Raw genomic sequence first — 23,925 nt, forward strand, 5'->3', positions numbered from 1 at the left:
AAAAGCCAATTATACTGTTTGCTATAAATTTACCCTTAATTGTAGAAAATAAGTGCTTATGGATTATTTAAAATTAAAAAAATAGACCAATGGTAAGTTTGAGACCAATGTTTTAAAGTTTGTGACCAAAAATTTGGTCACATTCAATACTCTTAAATTTGCAATAGAAGTAATTAGTATATTCATAAAGAACATTAAAAAGGCATCAAGTGATATGTTCTCTTTATTGGTAAGTCAGTAATGTGAACTGCAAAAATTTGCCCTTTCTAGGGCTGAATATAAAGCAGGTTGTCCAACATTAGGATGGGAGGATGTTGAAGAAAGATTTAAAAAAAATAGGAACTTCCTGGGAGTGTGTAAAGAGAGAAGCTTTTAATTAGTGGTAAAATTTTGTTGTTGTACATAAAATTGACTTACAAATAAAGTGAACAATACCACTTGATGCGCTTTTTAAGCTCTTAACAAATATGATCATTGTTTCTATTGTAAATTTAAATTCAAGCTCTTATTGAGTTCTTAAAAATGACCAAGATATTACTAATTTTTGGCTATAAAAAGGCTTAAAATAGCATAGCCTAACCATTCTACACCTTGAGTTGTTAGTAGTAGTGGTATAGATGAATGAATAATCCACTACATAAGGAGACATGCTAAAAAAATAGCAATTTTTACTTCATAATCTGCACAGTATTCCTAATTAATATATTTTGCAGTAGGAGAACCTTTAATTATCATATATATTTGTACATTAGGGAGTTGGTGCTATATACTCTATTAATATGCAAGTTCTAAGAAATTCATGAATTTCTTAGAACAACAGGGGAAGAAGTGGAAATAGAGGTTCTCCTGCTGCAAAATATATTAACTGTGATTATTGTGGACATTATGCAGTAAGAATTGTTTTCTTTACATGCCTCCTTATGTGGTGGACTCCTCATACATCTATAACATAGCATTTGTCAAGTGATGATTGACTCAATACTTGCAAAAAAAAACTTTCCTGATTTAACAGGTTCCATAGACCCACCAACTGACTAAAAAAAAAATCAGCTCCACAGCCCAGAGTGGCACACTTCTTGAATTGTTTTTGATTAGGCTGTGTCCTCTTGTTCTCAAAGAGACATCCAATTGTAAGATGTTTGGGATAAGTTTTCAAGATTAAGCAGCTTGGATGTCATAATTATGCAGGGGTATAGAATGCCATAGACACTTCCAGGGTGGTTTGTTCTATGACTCTGAATTGGTTCTAGAATTTCTGGGTCTGATTTAATAAATAGGCCTCTACAGCAACAGTCTTGGTATGCAAACTAACTTTTGTTCAATTATTTAGTAGACCAACATCATGTTTGGCATCACTTGGCCATAGGGTGCCTATAAACCATGAAGAATTTATGAAGAAATAGCTGACATCCTCCACTGCATAAGTTGCATCAAAGGTCAAGCCAAACAAAAGCTTAGGGTCAATTTTATTTGTTTTTGTTTGTTGAGAAAAAATAATGGGTTGAAGATTAGGTATAAGAAAAATCCTAAAGCTAGCTAAACATTATTGTATTCTACAACTTTTCTTTTTGGTCACATTGGTAACACCAACTACAATTGCTACTAACAACTCACCACAGCACCAATCTGCCTGAAGCCAACAGAGCTATGCATGCTCCTCTTCATCTGAATCTTTTCAAAGTCTCCATCTTTCCAGCCCTTAAGTCTTCCCTAACAGTACCCCCCCCCCCCCTAAACCAAGGACAACTTGCTTTTTTAGCTCTTAGATGGTTGACTGAAAAGGACACTTTGGAAATATGTTGTCCTTCATCCACAGATTGTGCACTGGCCATCTCTACCTTTCTCTCCTTTATCCCTAGAAAAGAGGATTGAACTTTTTGTGTAGCTTACTGCTTGAGATATGGTTTGTCAGTGGGGTACCAAAAACGATCTCTTGGCAATTTCTCTAGCAACACCTAATACTTAAAAATCCATGAACAAGAGAACAGCTTAACTTCATCTAACTTTTTATAGTCAATTGAGTGATACTCTTACAAAATGTTCTTTTTAAATTAGCCTCTTTTTATGGCACTTGGTATTAACCAAGTGACATATAGTGATTGCAAATTCTGTCAGTCTGTCCTGGTTTTGCTAGTTTAGGCACTTCCAGATAAGTTACAACAAAGAAATTTGGCAGGTGTATCAGGGACCAGACCAAATGAAATTAGAAATAGTTGTTTTCCCGATTTGACCATCTGGGGAGGGATTAGGGGGAAGTTTAATTTGGAAAAATGAGGTATTTTGACTTACAGACAGGTGATTGGATCTTAATGAAATTTTATATTTAGAAGGATATTGTGTCTCATAACTCTTATTTTAAATGCCGACCGGATCCGGTGACATTGGGGGGAATTGGAGGGGGGAATCTAAAATCTTGGAAAACACTTAGAGTAGAGTGACTGGGATGAAACTTGGTGGAAAAACTAAGCAAGTCCTAGATACATAATTGACATAACCGGAACGGATCCGTTTTCTTTGGGGGAGTTGGGGGGAGGGTTAATTCTGAAAAATTAGAAAAAATGAGGTATTTTTAGCTTAGAAAGGAGTGATTGGATCTTAATAAAATTTCATATTTAGAAGAAACCTCATAATTCAGATATCTTATTTTAAATCTTGACCAGATCCAGTCCCATTGGGGGGAGTTAGGGTGAGACCAGATATCTTGGAAAAGGCTTAGAGTGGATGGATTGGGATGAAACTTAAAAAGTTTGTTGTATTAAAGTTTGTTGGAACTATCTGCCACAAGCTTAGATTTGGCCAAATATTATCTGGAAAAGTTCAAACAAAGAACATTAAGGTTCATTTCGATGGCAATGGCTTTTACTAATTCAGAGAATTATCTTTTTTATGAGGTAGTGCCCAGCTGCTTTCCAAATTTTTAAGCCAAATTTGAGGTAACTCTAAGTACAATTCATGTTAATTTTTATTGTTCCCAATGAGAAGCTTTCTGAAACTTATACTAAATGTTTCTGTGTACATTTTGCTGAAACTACAAGTTCAGTCTGATTTGGATAGTTTACAAATTAAGTTGTTATTATTAATTTTGATTTGGAATTCCCTGGATGATTTTTATGAGTAAATCCTCTAAAATTACATCAGTGCAAGTAACATGTTAGTTTTCTTTTTATATTGGACCAAGTCTTTTGATGATAGAGTGAGTCAAAACAATTTTGATATAAAGATTCTACAGTACCATAATAGTTTTGTTGCAGGTGCTACTTCAAAAGAGCCATTTAGTAGAAGCTTAACCCCCTTTTGTTTAAACAAATAAAAACCAACTGTTTGAACAATTAAAAACCAACTGATTAAAAAAGAATTGGCTCCACAGACTGGAGTTGGTACACTTCTTGAATTGTTTTTGATTAGGCTATGTCCTCTTGTTCTCGAAGAGACATCCAGTTGAAAGATATTTGGGATAAGTTTTGTAAGATAGTGCAGCTTAAATGTCATATTCAGGCAGAGGTATAGAATGCCATAGAAACCTCTGATGGGGTTTGTTCTGTGCCTCTGAATTGATTCTAGAGTTTCTGGGTCTGATTTAATAATTGAGCCTTTGCAGCAACAGTCTGGGTATGGAAACTAAACTTTAGCTCAATTAAGTAGTAGACTCAGGTCAAATGAACAACTTTTAAATTCTGTATATGGACCCTTAAAGATACCCTTTTCTCTTATTGTTGTGTATAGAAGCAGGTTAAAACATTTGTAAAAAATTTACTACTTGATAGTAATTCGATTTTGTTTAATTTTATAATCTACATACATTGTACAAGTCTTTTAAAAATTGTCATGTTTACTTCAAGCTGTTGTAAATTGAATCAACTATGACAAGTCAAGAACCAGAAAATCCTTTAGAAAAATATAATTCACACTATATTTGCACAAAATATCCCAAATTACATACTCCCTATGTATTTTTCTATTTCTTGATGTTTTCAATATTGCTATGCTATTGGCAAATGCATAGAAAATGTGTAATTTTCACTGTTTGCACATTAGTTGGGGGGGGGGAGGGTTCAAGTTATAATGAAGAGGTTTTTGGAGTGATAATAAGTATTTTAGAATTAAAAAAAGTTATCTCCTGGATTATAGTGTTCCTTTTTGAGTAGGCCTAACTGTATTCTAATACCCCTTTGTCTATCCTGTATAGTAAAATTTTGTCATAACACACAAGTCAGGTAGCAAGACAGAGAATGCTAATTGAAGTGCATGATTATTCCTTAGTTAACAGATAAAAACGCTACTGTACCTCGTCATGCCATTTTCTAATTATAAATGGCTTCATCACTGCTGTTATAATTTGCATTTGGCCCTTTAAAAAGACCCTAAAGTGACAACTTATTCCTTATGCTGTTTGAATTAAAGTATGAAATAGGAAAAAGTAGCATATTGCCAATTGGCCTACCATTTATTAGTCTTGGTTCATATACTGTATGCTATTTAGTTAAAAATATACCAAGTTCTGACATGAAATGTTTAGTATTTTCTTTTGTACCTATTTCCTTCCAGCAGTCTATTCATAATATAAAATAATGCCATGTGGGAAGAAGAGCTGGATTGGTTAACCTGTGCTTATGGCCAAGGACCATATCTGGTCCCATTAGGGATTGGGGTTGCAATGTCAGGGGTCAGCCACAGTCACTAAAATTACTTCTATTTTAGCTTGTCACCTCTTTTTTGAAATTGTCACTAAAGTCACTGTTATATTGTTTCAAAATTTGGTTTAGTTAGTGCTTATTTCTGCAAGCTAGAAAGGTAATGTAAAAATATATTGGACAACAGGCTGGTACCTGTTGGAAATAAGTAGTTGTAACATTACACAGAAGTATGAAAAAAGATAAATAATTTGAAATTCCAAAGCAACATCTTTAAATGTTTACAGATTGATATTGCATAAATACCTTCATTTTTCATCACAAGCTTTTGATTGTGCCCTTAATCCTTATCAGTTGGACTGGCGGATCCCGGGTGTGTGTGGGGGGGGGGTGATCCCTACTCCTCCTGTTAGGTCTTGCACCCTTCAAATCAATCACACCAAACCCTTATAGTTAAGTCTCGAACTAATTTATTCTCAGTCATGCATGTCCCCACTTTGCCTAGTCTATTTGTTTTTCCTCAATTTGATTCAATATATTCAATGAACTGAAATCAATGCGAAAACCACCACCAAGTCAATTTAATAAATTAAATGGGTCCTAAAATTATTGAGAACACCAAAAACAAGAAGAACAATAGGGAATTTTTTAAGACAGTGGGAAACAAATTAGAATGAATATTTCCCCTATTGTTCCTCTTGTTTTTGGTGTTTGTGATGGAAAGGCAGTGTGATCTTCGTCGTTATTTAAAATCATTAAATAAAAAGTTTTTTTTAACTGTGAAAGTAGGGAGCAAAATTAAAACTTAAAAATAACAGAAATTACTCCATGTATGGAAGGGACAGTGTCCTCCTCAATGTCTCACTCTTTATGCTAAAGTTTGACTGTCACAACTGTACTTTTTAAAACAATAAAAAGTTTAGTGTAAAGAGTGAGGCACTGAGGAGGGGACAGTCCCTTTCATATAGCCAGCAAATATTTGCCAGCAAGCTCACAGAGCTTGCTGGCAAAATACCCCAGTCTACTTATAAGTATCTGCTCGTTATAAGTATCTTACTCGTTTGTTTTAGTTTCTTGTTTTTTCTGTTTTGTGTAGTGTTTGTTTTGTTTCTTTTATTGATACTCTGATTTGATTTTTGTAGCGGGTCAAAAATAAATTATTATTATTAATGTTGCTCCTTACTTTCAGTTAAAAAAAAACTTGTTTTTTTTAAATTTAATTTCTGAATGTTTTTCAATTAATGCAGGTTCGAATTATGCTAAAACTGTTATAGCTTTAAACTATAACATACTGCAATAGCTTTAAACTATAACATACTGCAAGCTTTTTGTCAGGAGAAACAGACTTAGCCAATTTTGTTCTTTTTTAGAATTACTTTTTTGGCTATACAGAAAAAATAAAAGCCTTGCAAGTAGGGAATGGGTGAATCAGTTGGTAGAACACATTTTTTTTAACATAAGACTAGTCAATATACATAGAGTTTAATCTGCTAGGTATATAAACTCCTGTGTATATGAATCCACTGTTGTTTTTTTTTAGTAGGCAGCTTCTATTAGAGAACTAGCAACATAGAAATATTATCAACTAGCTATATATATATAGTAACTAGATATATTGTATTGACATAATATAGTTATTTGAGAACTAGCAACTATTTATAATCAGAGTAGTTCAAATTAATGTTTTTCTTTTTTCCCTTTTGGGCTGATCATCCAACATAGATGAATGTTTATAAGCCTGGATGTCAACAAGCGCGTTGAAGTGTTTCATAAAGTGAAGCTTAGAAAAGGATAATTGTTTTGACAGATGGCAGCAACTGGCAAAGGACATGTCCTTTCCAGATGTTGCTGGCTTTGTAGTTTATACAACCTCTTTATAAAATATCGTTTTTACAGTTTTTAAAAACTTGTTACAAGTATTTATGATGAAAATTAACTTTGTTCTTTTCATCAAGAAAAACTTGTTTAGTGCTTTTAAGTGGATTCTAAAGATTTCACCTTTTACTAAGAGTGGTTAAATTGTCAAGGGGTTTTTTGATTTTGAGGACATTTATACAGTAAACTTTAAAAACTGAAGTTTGTCTAATTCATTTTCATTTTTAAGTCATAATTAAGGATATCAGATTTTCATTTTTAAGTCATAATAAAGGATATCAGATTTTCAGATGTACCACTTCTTGAGGTCGACTTTTGAAATATTATGCCTTCTTTTTTTGAAACTTGTCTGATAATGATGATAGAGCAATAAATGTAATAAAGATGCAATAGTAATAGATATAATAAAGAGTAATAGTAATAGATGATAGAACAAATCATTAAATATATCAAGAAAGTACAGACGATACTCTGGAGTAAAAATCGTACAAAATTGTTTTATTTATGAAGAAATAGCTGACATCCTCCACTACATAAGTTGCATCATTGGTCAAGCCAAACAAATACTTAGGCTCGCCTTTATTTGTTTTTGTCTGCTGAGAAAGAATAATGACTTGAAGATTAGGTATAAGAAAAATCCTAAAAACAGCTGAACATTATTCTATTCTACAGTTTTTTATGGCACTTGGTATTAACCATGTGACATAGCGATCACAAATTCTGTCAGTCTGTCTGTCTGTCCTGGTTTTGTCACTTCAGGCAAGCTAGGACAATGAAACTTGGCATGTGTATCAGAGACCGGACCGGATTAAATTAGAAATAGTCGTTTTCCCGATTTGACCATCGGGGGGGGGGGGGGGGTTAATTCAGAAAAATAGAGAAAATGAAGTATTTTTAACTTACGAACGGCTGATGGGATCTTAATGAAATTTGATATTTGAAAGGATATCGTGTCTCAGAGCTCTTACTTTAAATCTCGACCAGATCCGGTGACATTGGGCGATAGTTGGAGGGGGGAACCTAAAATATTGGAAAACGCTAAGAGTGGAGGGATTGGGATGAAACTTGGTGGGAAAAATAAGCAGAAGTCCTAGATACGTTAATGACATAATTGGAACGGATCTGCTCTGTTTGGGGGAGTTGGGGGGGTTGATTCTGAAAAATTAGAGAAAATGAAGTATTTTAGCTTACGAAGGAGTAATCGAATCTTAATGAAATTTGAAGTTTGGAAGGGTATCGTGTCTCAGAGCTCTTATTTTTAGTCCTGACTCAATCCAGTGACATTGGGGGGAATTGAAGGGGGAACCTAAAATCTTGGAAAACGCTTTGAGTGGCGGGATTGGGATGAAACTTGGTGGGAAAAGTAAGCACAAGTCCTAGATACGTGATTGACATAACCGGAACGGATCCGCTCTGTTCGGGGGAGTCGGGGGGGGGGGAGGGGGGTTAATTCTGAACAAATTAGAAACATGAGGTGTTTTTAACTTACAAAGGAGTGATCGGATCTTAGTGAGATTTGAAGTTTGGAAGGATATCGTGTCTCAGAGCTCTTATTTTACATTCCGCTTGGATCCGGTGTCATTGGGGGGGGGGTTGAAGGGGGAACCTAAAGTCTTGAAAAACGCTTAGAGTGAAGGGTTCAGGATGAAACTTGGTGGTAAAAATAAGCACAAGTCCTAGATACAGGATTGACATAGCTGGGAAGGATCCGCTCCCTTTGGGGGAGTGGGGGGGAAGGGTAATTCTGAAAAATTAAAAAAACGAGGTATTTTAATTTACAAAGGAGTGATCGGATCTTAATGAAATTTGATGTTTGGAAAGATATTATGTCTCAGAGCTCGTATATTAAATTTCAACCTTATCCGGTGAAGGGGATGTTGGGGGGCGGAACCTAAACTCTTGGAAAATGCTTAGAATGGAGGGATCGGGATGAAACTTGGGTGGGAAAAATAAGCACATGTCCTAGATACGGGATTGACATACCCGTAACGGATATGCTCTCTTTGGGGGAATTGGGGGGGGAGATTAATTCTAAAAAGTGAGGAAAATGAGGTATTTTTAACTTGCGAAAGAATGATTTTATCTTAATGAAATTTCATATTTAGAAGTACCACGAAACTCAGATCTCTTATTTTTTATCCCGACCGGGTCCAGTGTCATTAAGAGGGGGGGGGGGCGAAAATCTTGGATAACGCTTAAAGCGGAGAGATCAGGATGAAACTTGATGGAAAGAATAAGCACAAGTCAAAGATAGGTGACTGACATAACCGGACGTCCGCTCTCTTTGGTGGAGTTGGGGGGGGGCTAATTCGGAAAAGTTAGAAATAATGAGGTATTTGTAACTTACGAACGGGTGATCAGATCTTAATGAAATATGATATCTAGAAGGATCTTGTGCTTTAAAACTCATTTTAAATCCTGACCAGATCTGGTGACATTGAAGGGAGTTGGAGGGGAAGCCGGAATTCTTGGAAAACGTGAAATCGAGTTATCTTACGAATGGATGATATGATCTCAATGAAACTTGATATATAGAAGAATTTCTTAGATGCTCCATTTTCAATTGGAATCGGATCGGGGGACATGAGGGTTGGAGGGGGGAAACAGAAATCTTTAAAACCGGAAATCTTGGAAAATGCTTAGAGTGGAGATATTGGGATGAAACTTGATGGGAAGAATAAGCACAAGTTATAGATACGAGATTGACATAATTGGTACGGATCCTTTCTCTTTGGGGGAGCTGGGGGTTGTTAATTTGGAAAAGTTAGAACAATTATGGTATTTTTAACTTAAGAACGGGTGACCGGATCTTAATGAAATTTGATATTTAGAATGAACTCATGTCTCAGAGCTCTTGTTTCAAATCCCAACCAGATCTGTTGACATTGGGAGGAGCTGGAGGGGGAAACCAGAAATCTTGGAAAATGCTTATAAATGTTGTAGATATGTGACTGACGTAACTGGACTGGATCTGCTCTAATTGGTCGAGTTAGATGGTGGGGTTCAGTGCTTTGGCGAGTTTGGTGCTTCTGGACGTGCTAGGACGATGACAATTGGTAGGCGTATCAGGGAGCTACACAAATTGACTTGATAAAGTCGTTTTGCCCGATTCGAACATCTGGGGGGCTAAAAATTAGAAAAATTGAGGTATTTTCAACTTGCGAGTGGGTGATTGGATCTTAATGAGTTTTTATATTTAGAAGGATATCATGACTCAGAGCTCTCATTTTAAATCCCGACCGGCATTAAGCCTCTGATTTTCTTTTTAAAGCAATATATTGATTCTTAGAATTTCGCTAGAGCTCATACCATGAGCTCTTGGCTCTTCCGACCTCATCACAAGTGCCATGTGAGCTCTTAGCTCTTGTTCTTTTTGGATACATTGGTAACACCAGCTACAATCGCTACTAATAACTCACCACAGCGCGAATCCGCCTGAGGTCAAGAGAGCAACGTATGCTCCTCCTCATCCGAATCTATTCAAAGCCTCCCTTTTTACACCCTTTCAGGAAGTTCCAGCCTTTAAGTCTTCCTAACAGTACTCTCCCTTCCATACCAAGGACAACTTGCTTTTTTTTTAGCTCTAGACGGTTGGCTGAAAAGGACACTTTGGAAATATCCTGTCCTTCATCCACAGAACGCGCACTAGCCATCTCTAAGTTTCTCTCCCTATAACTCTAAAAAAGAGGGTAAAATTCTAGTTAATTGACTTCTTGCTATCTCGGAAAGGGTTTAGGTTAGGAAAATGAGACTTTCAGGGTTGACTCTACAGGCTAAAATATGTCCCAGGAAGGTATTTTAAAGTACCCACCTCAACTCCTTCTCCCTCTAGAGGGCCCTGACATTTGCCTACATGAGAGGTCTATAACTATTGAAATTTTGATAAAACAACATTTTACCGTAATTACTAGTTGCTTTTTCTCTTCCTTTAGTTCTTAAAATGCAATTCCTGTTATTTGTGTAGAATTTTGAGCCATATCAATGTTTTTTTTTTCAAGATTCAGGAAATGTATTTGCATATCTTTAAAACCTTATAAAATGGAATTATGCAAAGTTATGAAGCTGAAAACAATTTTGTTATACTTCAGTTACGCAGAAGATCTATTTTGCAAGGTTTCACTTTTATAACACACATATTTTTAAAGGTCATCAAAGGTCAGGGCCCTCTAGAGGGAGAAGGAGTGGAGGTAGTTGCTTCAAAATACCTTCCCGTAACATACTTTAGTCTGCAGATTCATCCCTGAAAGTTTTGTTTTCCTAACCGAAACCCTTTCTGAAATAGCAAGAAGTCAATTAACTAGAATTTTACCAAAAAGAGGATTGAACCATACTTTTTGTACAGCTTACTGTTTGAGATATGGTCTCTCAGTGGGGACCCAAAACAGTCTGTAGGAAATTTCCCTAGTAACACCCAATACTTAGAAAATTCATGAATAAGAGAACAGCTCTACTTCATCTAACTTCTTATTGTCAATTGAGCGATATTTTTAAAAAGTGTTAAGAATGTACTTTTCAAATTAGGTTCTTTTTTTTAAGAAAGTCTTATCTGTTCCTTATGGTGGTATTCCAATATAGTTGTGTATCATTAGTCTAGCTGTTAGCGATTGTTTAATCTCCTGTGCTTCTGTTCTGTGTTTTAGGTTTTTGGCAACGAATTTAGTTTTGTAAAGTTGTATTACATACCATTTATGGTTTTGTATACACTAAATAATCATATTATTATTTGGGCCATTTGATGGGGTCTCTTTGCTCTTCTAAATGGGTGCCTCTTCTTGTTTCATTGGTGGAATCATCAAAGAGAATTTGCATTCATGTTTTGAAAGTATTACCATTTCTGGAAGAAAAGATTAACTTGTTGTCAAGCATTTGGAATTTAGAAGTAATCAAAGGTTCATTTGTCAGTATTAAAGTTTGTTGGAACTACCTGCCACTAGCTTGGATTTGGTCAAATATTATGTGGAAATGTTCTAATGAAGAAAATTAAGGTTCATTTTGATTGCAATGGTTTTTACTAGTTTGGAAAATTGCCTTTTTTATGAGGTAGTGCCCAGCTGTTTTCTGAGTTTTTCAGCCAAGTTTGAGGTTACTCTAAAGCACAATTGGCGTTAATTTTTTATTGGTTCACAACGAGAAGCTGTCTGAAACTCGCACTAAATTTTTCTGTGTACATTTTGCTTAAACTATAAGTTCAGTCAGATTTGGATAGTTTACAAATTAAATTGTGTTTTCCCTGGACAATTTTATAAGTAAAACCTCTAAAATTACACCAGTGCGAGTGACATGTTCTTTTCATATTGGACCAAGTCTTTTGATGATAATGTGAGTCAAAACAATTTTGATATGAAGATTCTACAGTACCATATTGGTTTTGTTGCAGGTGCTACTTCAAGACAGCCGCTTAGCAGAAGCTTAACCCCCTTTGGTTTCTCAAAAATATTAATTATAGTAGGTCATTCTGGCTAGTACTGCTACATATAATTTTTGCTTTACTTAACAAAGTTTTGGCCTTAACTGTATTTCTCACTTTGAAGTGCCAGAATGATATCTTATTATGGCGGAATTATTTTAACTCTGATAAAGGTAGCATAATGTCAGAATTATATCTTGATATAATAAAGGTAGTATGGCACTAAAAGAACCTTAACTTGCCAATCTTGGGGCATGGTAGAATCCTGGCCTGTTTGATGCTCATGTTGGAGGTTACAGATGGACTCCAAAGGCTACCCCAACGCAAATCGTCTGGCGCAAGATATTCTGGTGTGCTGACCTGGATTCCCAAGGTGAGTTTAAAAGGGAATCAAATTAAAGCGAGGATTCTTACTGGCTCAAAATGAAAAATATCACTATCTTCTAATTACGTACTATTCTTCAATGGTAAATTGTAATATTTTGAAATTCATATTTTTGACTTGAAAATTATATTTCAGTGGATTAAGTTTCTGATTTTTGTTTTATGTACTTGTATTATAGTTTTAATAAAAAAATTTTGTCAGTTTTGTGTTAACATGTTCTAATAATTAAAGTTATTTTGGAAATCAAAGTTTCTGAATCGTTTTATTTGTTAATTATTCAAGTTCAATTTCTAGTTTGTTTAATTAAGACACTGATTTACAGGAAAATTTAGCTTGTTTCAACTTAGGGACTTTCAAATTCAACAAAATATTCCGTATATATATTGTTGACCAATTAACTGAATGATCGTATCAATTATACATCACCAATATATCATTTTGGACAGCAAAATGTTCGAATTTTTAGTTCCCGAAAAAATAAGCTTGTGTCATGAATAAATGTTTTTTTTTTATTCTGGCAGTTTGTCTCAGAACAAACTGGTTATTTAGTGTGTTTATTGTTATTGTTCGTACTTAGTTTAATGTTCATTTGATTTTATATTTATGTCCACATAATGTTCCAAGAAGAGTAAATTATTGTCTATTTGTATCTATTAAGACGACGTAAGAATAATTTCATTTTTTGGTATCTAAGGTTAGAAGTCTTGAAATAAGCATATAATGGCCTTCTTTGCCGTTGAATGATTTTATTTTATGTATATTCTAATATCTTCCCTCTAATCTGAACATACTGGGCCTACTTGGTCCTTTCTGATTTCTAGCATACCATTGATTTGTTATATCCTTGTTTCGATTTTGTTTTGATCTGTAATGGTATAAAACAATACATACAAAAGATACGATCCATACAATGCATTATATGAAAGGTTTTAACAACCCCACTTTTCTTTTACAGAAGCTGTTCGAAAATTAAGCTTGTTGACTGAAGAAACTTTTTTCTGGTTTTGAAAGTTTTGCTGCAAAAATATTGATTTTGTAACATACTGTCTTTTAAATGTCATAAGCTATCCTGTTAGATTGGATTTTGCTTGATTTACTTTAAGACCGATGCACCTTTATTCAGAGCGTTTAATTTTATAGTGAAGATGCAATATTTTTGTAATTACTTTTGATAATTGCCAATTATTTTTTGCAGGTTGATATCTTTTGGAATTTCAAAGACACATTGTCTTTCTACTGCTACATGATTTCTTTCGTTTATTCAAGATTCTTCTGAATAACACTCATATTTTTAATAAACTGCAAATTTTTGCGTATTTGAATCAAATTTATGACCTATAATTAAATTCTCTGAAAATTCTCTTTTGACCTACTTTCTAAAACTTAGTTTTAAGAAATGTGTTATATATATATATATATATATATATATATATATATATATATATATATATATATATATATATATATATATATATATGTATGTATATATAGAAAACACTATTTGTATATTCGAATGACTAAATTTTTCTTCTGTCATTTATCTTCATGTTTATACACTTTTCTTGTCCTAATTTTTAATTTCTCTTATAGGACACCATCAAGGCGAAAAAAATTCCCACTTGGTTGGTAAGGACGAAGAGAAGAAACTGTTCGTTGGCGCCTTAAGCTGGGAAACAACCGAGAAGGACTTGAGGGAGCATTTCTCAAAATATGGTGAAATTGAAGGAATTAACGTCAAAGTTGACCCAGTCACCGGCAGATCTCGAGGTTTCGCTTTCATTAATTTCAAGACCCCTAATGCCCTAGATGATGCCATTAATGCAGGTGAACATGTGATCAACAGCAAAAAAGTTGACGTCAAGAAAGCTAAAGCTCGTACCGGCAAAATCTTCGTTGGTGGTCTAGTACCTGAAATCAGTGATGACGATATTAAAGCTTATTTTGGACAGTTTGGCAATATTGTTGAAGTTGAATTGCCATTTGATAAGACCAAGAATCAAAGAAAAGCTTTCTGCTTCATCACCTATGATGATGAAAAAGTTGCTAATGAATTGGTTAAGAAATCAAAACAAACCATAAAAGATAAAGAGGTTGATATTAAGAAAGCAACTCCCAAAGATGCTATGATGATGCCCCCAATGAGAGGCGGTCGAGGTGGACTCCGTGGAATGCGTGGCGGTGCTGGTATGGGTCGGGGAGGAGCATGGGTAGCACCAGGTAGCTTTGGCTATGGTGGGGGCTATGGCGGGTATGGCGGTGGATATGGTGATGATGCCTACGGAGGAGCTGGTTATGACTATTATGGCAGTGGGTACGGAGGTGGATATGGTGGTGGCTATGAAGGATATGGCTACAATGGTGGATATGGTGGCTACAGCAGTCCTACCCGAGGCGGAAAAGCAAGGGGTACACGGGGAGGCCAAAGGCACGCACCATATTAGTGTTTTTCGACTTGTATGATTCAAATTAAACTATATTATGATATTGTCAAATTTTTGGCAAGTCCTTTTTTGTATCAGAAGTCATTAAAAAGACCGTTTTCTAAATTTAGTGTTGTTTTATTGTATTGGGTCGTACGTTTGATTTTGAATAGGTATCTACTGTAAAGATTCGTAATTACCACCATCGATACATAAGCTTGCACCATGGTGGGTTATAAACAACTAAGTATAAGTATAAACAACTTTCCTCTAAACTTGCTTGCATTCCTGCAACAACTCCTGGAGCAATAAAAATGTAAACAAATAAAAAAAGATGTCTTTTCTTTTGGCCGTTAGTACGTCTTCAAAGAACATTAACATTTTATCTTATTTCTATTCTACCACGTCTTGGTTGTCTATGGGTCCTGAATAAACACCCTTTTTTTTGTTTCAGTGAGTGGATGGAGGACTAATTTAGGCCTACTTTGAAGAGTCTATTCAGAAACGCTGCATTGTATGCAATATAGATGTTGTGCTCGGTCTTCAACCAAGCCCACGAGTTTTAAATAAGGAAGCTTTTGATCAGATTCAGAATTCAAGATAGGATTGTTTGAGATGATACTGAGCCCATCTTCTATACAGCACATCAGCAGCAAACAAATGATGCATCAAATCCAGAGTTGGCTATTAAACAGGTTTAGGCTTGGAAGAACTAGATTATTCTGGATAAAATTTTTTATCTAATTCTAAAAATCATTGAAAACGAATCAATTAGTATTTTTCTCAATCATATTAAAACAAATTTAAGCTTGGTTTCATGTATGAGTGAATGTTTGAAGCATGCAGACAGCTGGGTAAACATTCATTAGGAGAATAGATCGACATTGAAAGAGGAATTTGTGTCTGTAAGCAAATAATTCAAACGGAAAGAGGAAGTTTCTGTACCCCTCCCACTCGCTAAAATTAATGATTGTCACCGACCCCAAACTCCATTTTTAGCATATGAAATTCACTACCTAAAAAGTAAAACCAGGTTTGTCAGAGGGAAAGATCGTTCGTGAAAGATTGTCTCAATGAGAGTAAATCTTTCTAATGCCCCTGTATACATCGTCAACTTCAGTTTGAATAGCTTTGATTGAATGCAGTAGGAAAAAATAAAACTTGGCCAATGTATTTGGTTGAGTTTTTTAAACATCTGGACTATTTGTTAGTAGTGTCCATAAGTAGAAATTCAGATAGGGATACCAGAAGACGAAATTGCTGTGTTTTTAAGCAGCTAATTAATTAGCCATGGCTTTTAACTTTTTCATCACAGTCCAACAGCTTGATTTAAATTCTAGCCTCTGAAATTGTCATGATTTGGTAAAAGCCGGGTAATTTGTTGCTTTTGTTTCACTAATCCTGGTCTCCAACGCTAATAGCCATTCCTAGCACAATTGTTTGCTGCCAAGAAACTTAAAACTAAATTGATAAGAAAAAGACCAAATGTGCCACTTCCCGCTTTGAACAATCAAATCTTTATTGTAATCATTGGAACTTGAAAAAATTATTTTATTTATAAAGCTGAAAATTATTTTCAGTGATCCATTTTTAATTTTACTGGGATTGTGAACCCTCTAGATCAAATTTTAAAGCTTAATTTAGTCAATCAGTTTCGGGGAACCATAAAAGACCAAATTTTGAGTTACATTGAATTTTGGGCTACATTGAATTGTTAGTAATATTAGTAAAACATTGTTGAGATGAGAATTGTTTTTAGTGCGTCTCACGACAGTCTCAGAAGAAATACATTTCTAAATTATTTTGAAACTAAAAGAGTATAAACCAAAAAAATATAACAAAATGTTATGTAAAGAAATTCAATAAAAACTACATGGCCAGCATACATTACTGTTTATTTATGCAAAAAGTTTTACAGTCCAGTCTTTAATTACGGGTAAAAATTAATGGTCATCTTGGGTAACATTTGCCGATAAGATGTATCTTAGAACTCCTTTATTTTGTAGATGCTGCATAATGCAGTTTTAAGGAAATTAGAGGTTTAAATCTAACCTAATTTCCAAATCAAGGTACATTCCCAAATTTGCTACAGGTCACTGCTTTCCTAACTCTTGAATACGGCCCGGTACACTACAAATTTTTGAAGCCTTGTACATACCCTCTGATATATCGAAATTACGCATTAGCATAATCATTGTATTATTCTCTATTCTTAAGTCATGATGTGGCGACATAGCAAATTGTATTAAGAAATTATGGCTTTAATTCATTTCCTCCATCTTCTGTATCCTTCACAGTATCAACTTTGACAGGATTTATATTCCCTTGGGGAGCAATCGCAGGAGACAGCTTAGCTTGGTCCCAGGTACTCGACACGTGGGCTATAAACTGTCAGTGTGTAAAGTTTAAAAAAAAATATTTAAACTTTTTTTAAAGAAAAATGTATAACATTAATGGATTAAGGTTTTTTAGGGAGTGTTCAATGCTTTTATCAACACAAAATCATACAATATGACGTGAAACAAAATGGTTATTATTTTTTTTTTTTGGGGGGGGTTCTAAACTCATTCAGTTTAAAAATGCTCTAAACCCATTTAAAAATGCTAATACTCACTCAGTTTAAAAATGCTTTTTTTTGAAATTGTCACGGTACGAAACTAAAAACAAGTCTTATTTAAACAATGTTTTACTAATATTTTTAACAACTTCATTCTCTCCCCTCTTTACTTGGAGGTTAGGCTCTTAGGAAACATCCCAGAAGAAAACTATAAGCAAGATGGGTTGACATCGTACGTATTCGATTTACTACTGAAATTATCGACCAAAAGAACCCTTAAATCTCACTCAGAACAGTCTACTCGGCCAGTGTTTGTACTTCTACCAATTTTTGTGAAATCCACTGAATACCTATCCATCTCACGACAAGACGGAGAAGCCAACGCTATGTGGCCAGAAAATTGATAGATAACTCTTAGCCTGAAAGCCATCTTTCATCTTCAATTGAAGATTAACAAGGTAAAAAAACTGGAAACACTGCACTCTGAAGACGACTATGGTGCTGACGTTAGTCTACTCTACGCTGTTAATGCAGGCGAGCGAGAGTTTTGAAGCTCATCTGACAGACAGCAACAAAAAATTGCTTAGAAAACAATAGTTCACGAGACGAAAATAGTAAAAAGGAACTACTTACTTTGCTTACTTCACCTACAAGTAAATTACTTGTGATTTGTTTCCCTTTATTTACTAAGAGCATTTCAAAGATCGGACAAATACCAAACACATTTTTACCCGAATCATCAAGTTTTTTGCCACCTCCTTCGATATATTTTCTTTGATTCCCAGGTCCTTGTATTCTTTACAGTTTATGTCATACAATACAGTATATGACTTAATGGTTTTTATTGATTTTTCAACATCTATTCTCATTTTTTCTTCTTTTTTTGTCTTACTACTTGATCTTTTTCAGCTTAATATTGAAGCGTGACGAAGCGATTTTTTCGCTTCGGATGGCCTTTTTGTGGCTCGGTGAAGCAATTTTCGCTAGTCGATGCAACATTCGCGGTCTGTCAGAACTAAGCTAAGTCAAAGTAAGCTTTTATCATCATTTTTCAACCTTTTTGTTGCGACAACCCTCCAAATGAAATAATATATAAAGTTAAATAGTTAAATAACATTTTAAATGTTATTTAACCCACATATTTAATTAGCTATTAGTTATTACTTGCTTCTATTTATTGATATATGCTCTAACTATTCTTTCATGTCTTTTTTCGAAGCTATTAAATAACTCATATTTCCGAGATCGCGTTCTCGCATTTGTTCGTAAATTGGGTTGAAAATATTATTTACTAAATAAACCGTGTTTCTATACATTAACATTTAGTTTTTTCTGACCCACAGAGACCCCTTTATTACGGGATGGGGATCTTATAAATCGAGAAACTATGCTTTGTATTCCCAGTTTAAATTATGAGGCCGAGTCTGAAAATCACATAAGAAGAAAAAGGATTTCACAGCTGGAATATTAATTCAGAATAATCTACTGAGGTCATTAATTTGTTTCTGCATTCATTCTCAAATGACCATTTGAAGAGCTCGGAGGACGTAGAAGCATGTTTAGTCGAATTGATTGGGGTTTGGCCATTCTCAACGATGACAATAGCCATACTAATTTTTAAACGTTAATTGTTGACCAGACCATCAAAGTCTACATAATGCGTAGTTTTTATATTTTACATTCAGGATTTATTTCCGGGCTGCATTACAGGCCACATATGGATGAAATGAGGATGACTATTGTGCCAATATTGTATTCCGTTTGTAATTTGTCGTATTGAATAAGTCTTCAGGTTCCAACCGTAGGTTTTATGATTGACCAATTGAAGTGAAGGGACACTTGAAAAAGTAGGTTTTCTATCCGTTTCCTAATATGGAAAACCATACAAATATATAGTATTAGCAGACAATACATGGGAACTATTAGTATTAAAATAGGAAATGGCTTCAATTCGTGATTTTTTTCGGGGGAGGGGGCAAATTTATTTTTCAATATTAAGGAAGATGGAAATTCGTTGTTTTTCCAAAGAAAATGTCAACAAAATTATTAAAACATCTTTACAAAGCCTGGGGGGCGGGTGCCAGATGGGGTACAGTCGCCAACCCCCCCCCCCCCCCCAATTGACGCTATTGGATAAAGGCTGTTCAAACATTTTTCATTTTCTTGTTTGGATTAACCAATGAGATGCTTTCACATCACAGCGTATGTAGACACACACGTTTGGCACGTTTAATCGTGCCATTTAACCTAACACTTGGAAAACTATAGATTATATGACTATCTTAGCTCTATGACTATCTACCTCAGTTCTACTTTTTTAATTCAAATAAATAATTCAACTATCTTATTTCAAATAAATTTGAATTAAAATCAAATAGTCGTGGGCATCAGGTCATGACTAATTGTAGAAAAAGCCAAGACAGATAGTCCAACCGAGTGAGAGGCGATTCTGGCATTAACCCTCCTTATTAGGATTGTATAAAAATGTTGTTACTTCATTTGTTAATAGATATGTCTATTTATTATCCGTCCATGCGTCATTCCTAGGGCACTAGTAGAACTGAGGTAGATACTTATAGAGCTAACCACTCAACGGCTTTAAACATCCTTGCTTCAAGCGGTGGACGTAAGCTAGATGGGGTGACTGACTGTCCGGTATTTATTAATTAATTAAAAATTTGCAACCGGAACCCCTGATGATAATCCACAGACCTTATATGAGAGGGTCACTATAGTGAAAAATAAAGTTGGCTAAGAATGCTGGACTAAGCTGATGCAATGCATAGATACTATTTGGAAAGTGAATGGAGACATTGGGCACCTTCGCCTATCCTGAAGAGAGAAGCTTAAATGCTATACACTGGACATTGGGCCAAATTTGAATTAAAATCAAATAGTCGTGGGCATCAAGTCTTGACTAATTGTAGAAAAAGCCAAGACAGATAGTCCAATTGAGTGAGAGGCAATTCTGGCATTAACCCTCCTTATTAGGATTGTATAAAAATGATGTTAGTTCATTTGTTAATATATATGTCTATCTACCATCCGTCCATGCGTCATTCCTAGTGCAGTAGTAGAACTATATAGTGTCTATATAGGTTGTGCTTTCACATATCTCATCACCGGATCAAATTCTGAGCCATGCGCAGTCGTATTACAGCTGAGTTTGACACTTTGGGTTCCGTACTACTAAGCAGATATTAAACCTACTGTGTCATTTCTGAACGGCTGTTTAAACCAGTTTATGGCTATTTCCGTTTTCTGGTTTTGTAGGACAAATGTGACGCTCAAATCTAGGTACTAAAAAACTATGCTTTGGCATTTCTTTTCATTTATTACGCACTTAGCTACGTTGTAAATATGGCGAGAATGTAAACATAAATCAACTGAGAAATGAAAAGCACTCTCATCCGTTAAATCGCCCTTTCTGTCTTCCAGCTCTGCTGCCTTTATCTACATTTGAAAACTAGACAGCAGCAAATTTGGTGCTCAACTCGAACTTAAGGCTAAATTTTCTAACTAAACTGCTTAATTTTCATAGCAATAAATATAGTGCTACATTAATGATTGAATGTGGAGTCCAGGCATTAGAAGCCCACTTATAAGATATTTACATTATTTTAAATTACAACTTCAAGTTTTATCCTGCTTGAAGGAAAAATATTTCATGCGGAGCATCATGTTAAGTTTTACTTATGAAATTTATTTAAGGTTTCTCTATCTCCAATGAAGCTTAAAGGAAACCTTTTAATGCATCTGTTTTGGCTGATGGATCGTTTTTAGGCACGTACGTATGTATCGAACCCTCCTTACTCACATTCCAGGGTGCACCAGCAATTGTTTTAATAAAATCCTTTTAATAAAATTGTTTTATTTTTATTTGTTGATGATGTGATTTAATTGAATGAGCTACAGCGAAGTCATTTAATTTCCTAACACTGGCTATGGTTTATTCAGTTTTTTTTTGTACGCCAACGAAAATAAAAGAATTTACCAATATAAAAATTAAATAAATAAATACAACTCACGTTATCCGGATCCGTAAAACCAACCGCATCAAACCAAGTCCTTACAGCAGAGAAACAATGATCCAGAAGGCGTCTTGTGTGTGACAGTGTTTCATCGTCTTTTAAATGAAGGGCCAAAGCCCACATCGCACAAGCACTAGCTTCCAACTCTCCCGAAAATGCTGCATAATATGTGTTCGGCTCAAATTCAACGTGATTTCCAAGCTCACGAACGTTAACATTCATACCTTTAACCAAGGAGTAAGAAATTAGCGTGTGAAAATCAGCAAACACCTACGTTGATCAGGACGATTGGTAGCAGAAAATTGCAGATGATCGCTTCAAGACACTATTTCTTTAAAGTTTTAAGACAGCAGTTGAGCTACCCAAATGAAAGTTAAAGAGACGTTCAAAAATCGACATTTGAGCTGACTGAAAATTTGAGAGCATATACCTAAAGAGCAATTGTGCACCCTAATTTCAGACGGGATAGTAAATACGATCTCTGACCCACTAAAAACGGTGCATAGTTCATATTATGCATTTGAAAACAAAGTAAAATCTGAAATAATTGTTGGTGCGTAGTGCTTTGCAGTAAGGATTTCTTGTGTCCTTATACGGTATGCTAAAGTTCCACCTTATCTTTACCTTCTAATCTTTTATTATTTGAAATATTTGCTTCAAAAGGGGAACAATTTAACATTCATGTAAAAGCAAGACGAGCAAGCGCTGGGTTGATAATCCTTTGTCCGAGGGCACGGGTTCAATCCCTGGCTTGGGTTGTTATTTGATTTGAGATGGGGATCAGTGGCCTGTTTCCGTAAGCTTAGCCAGAATCGACCCACTACTAAGGGTTTAAATATATAAAAGAAATCACAATTTGTTTGATTCTCTTCTTAGAGCATCTTGAACTCATTTTAATAATATACTTCCCCTGCAACCCTGATTTTCAAACATAAATTAATACCAGGAAAAAATTTGAATAAGAGACGAACCTCAGAGAATCAAGCAGCGAACTAACTCAAGGCCTCATACCCTATAAACATTACCGATGATAATGCTGCCACTAAAGCTAGGGTACTACTGTTAATTAATATTTCAGTTAATATGAGAAAGTGTTCGGTCTTAACTTCAACTTTAAATAAATAAATTTATTTTATGGGCTAGAGTTCATTCCTCATTGTTAAATTTAAGATACTTTTAAGTTCAATTGAAAAGGTAGGCTTATTATTGCAAACGCCATCTATGATCTTTTTTCTAAATCAAAAGACTTAAATAGATGGTAGTCAACTCAAGCTAAGATTCCAGAAGCTTCCAGAAACTTGTTTCAGCTTTGACAGGCCATATTTTTCACTTTCCTGCCCATTTTAAACAGTTTTAGGGAGCTAAAACCACCTCTAGCGATAGAGGCTTAACAAAAGGGGCTAGAGAAATAGAAAAAAAAAATTGTAAATCTTCCAACAAATTGGTCCTATGCAAGAATTATACCAAATGAAATGCTCTTGTTTTGGTTTTTTCTGACCTGTCCTGGCTGTGAAGACAGCACAATACAGTGGCTTCAACCCTGGCAGAGGACGTTTGCCCCTATCCTTTCATGATTTTGGAATATACTTGTTCTGGGGGGTATTTTCATTGCAAAATGCCTTTTCTGATATCTCACCGAGAAAAGAAAAAAAAAATTACAAATTGCTTCCCTAGATTATGAAAGTACATTTTTGAACTGACATCGGTGCATCAATACCCCATTTTTGAAGGAAAACTCGATATTTTGGTTTAAATTTCATTTAAAGATAAACTGTTTTAATCCATTTGAAAAAAATACTTCACAGCGACAAATCAAACCACGGCCTTCCATGGAAATTAACATGAGTAGGACTGACAACCCCCATGATTTCTGAAGACCAGAACATGATTTGCTTATTACTGAAAAAAGGGACAAATGAATGTGAACTATCAGTTTAATATGTGTATGCTGATATTTATTCGTTAAAGTCTTAGTACTTTTGATTCATTAAAGTAAAACCAAAACAATTTCCATGGAAGAAGAAAATAATATTTTATATCTTTTCGTTTTTTTTTCTGTGAATATTTATTACTTGGCTTGCTATTTGTATGTAGGAGAAACCCTTTCAACAATTTTTAACCACATACACCCTTTTGAAAAACGTGACACAAATAATATTGCTTAATTTAGTTTTATACCTCCCCCAGTAGACTTAAAAAAACAAACTAAATAACATTCCAAAAAAATTATGTCTGAGCTCTTTGACAACATGGATAAATTTACACCATTTGAATTGGTTAAATAGCAAGAGCAGAAGTAGTAACAGTAGCCATGAAAGGCTCAACGTAATACCCTCTCGAGATATTGCTGAGATGTCTAATTGGCAACCACCATTCATGCAGTGCCTTTTTATTAGTTTTGAAGCAACATTTAGTTTTAAAGCATAATGGGCAAATTATATGACAATGGGGGGGGGGGGGTTGAAATACCCAGTATCCCAAGAGACACAGTTATTGGACCGTCAAACTATGCTGAACAAAATGGCTGTCTAAAAATTTTGATTGGGAGTGTTACGAAAACAATTCTAAGCGTTTACCCCCTCCCCAGAAAATAGCCCCCGTGAAAAATAAGGCTTTCCA

At 34.9% G+C, this 23,925-nt stretch overlaps 2 protein-coding genes across 2 annotated transcripts in view; both read left to right on the forward strand.

The window, feature by feature from the left end:
* Positions 1–14,844, forward strand: part of LOC136033695 (uncharacterized) — a 41,426-nt gene extending 26,582 nt beyond the window's left edge. Inside the window, exon 5 of the mRNA XM_065714545.1 lies at positions 13,889–14,844. Within this exon, the coding sequence (XP_065570617.1) occupies positions 13,889–14,739 (851 nt within the window). The 3' untranslated portion in view covers positions 14,740–14,844. The remainder of the gene's footprint in view (positions 1–13,888) is intronic.
* Positions 14,845–18,250: 3,406 nt separating this feature from the next.
* The window catches only part of LOC136024704 (neuronal acetylcholine receptor subunit alpha-10-like), a 644,557-nt gene continuing 638,882 nt past the window's right edge, over positions 18,251–23,925 (forward strand). The window contains exon 1 of the mRNA XM_065700127.1: positions 18,251–18,305. Within this exon, the coding sequence (XP_065556199.1) occupies positions 18,266–18,305 (40 nt within the window). The 5' untranslated portion in view covers positions 18,251–18,265. The remainder of the gene's footprint in view (positions 18,306–23,925) is intronic.

Source organism: Artemia franciscana, chromosome 1, assembly GCF_032884065.1.
Source record: "Artemia franciscana chromosome 1, ASM3288406v1, whole genome shotgun sequence".
Taxonomy (NCBI): domain Eukaryota; kingdom Metazoa; phylum Arthropoda; class Branchiopoda; order Anostraca; family Artemiidae; genus Artemia; species Artemia franciscana.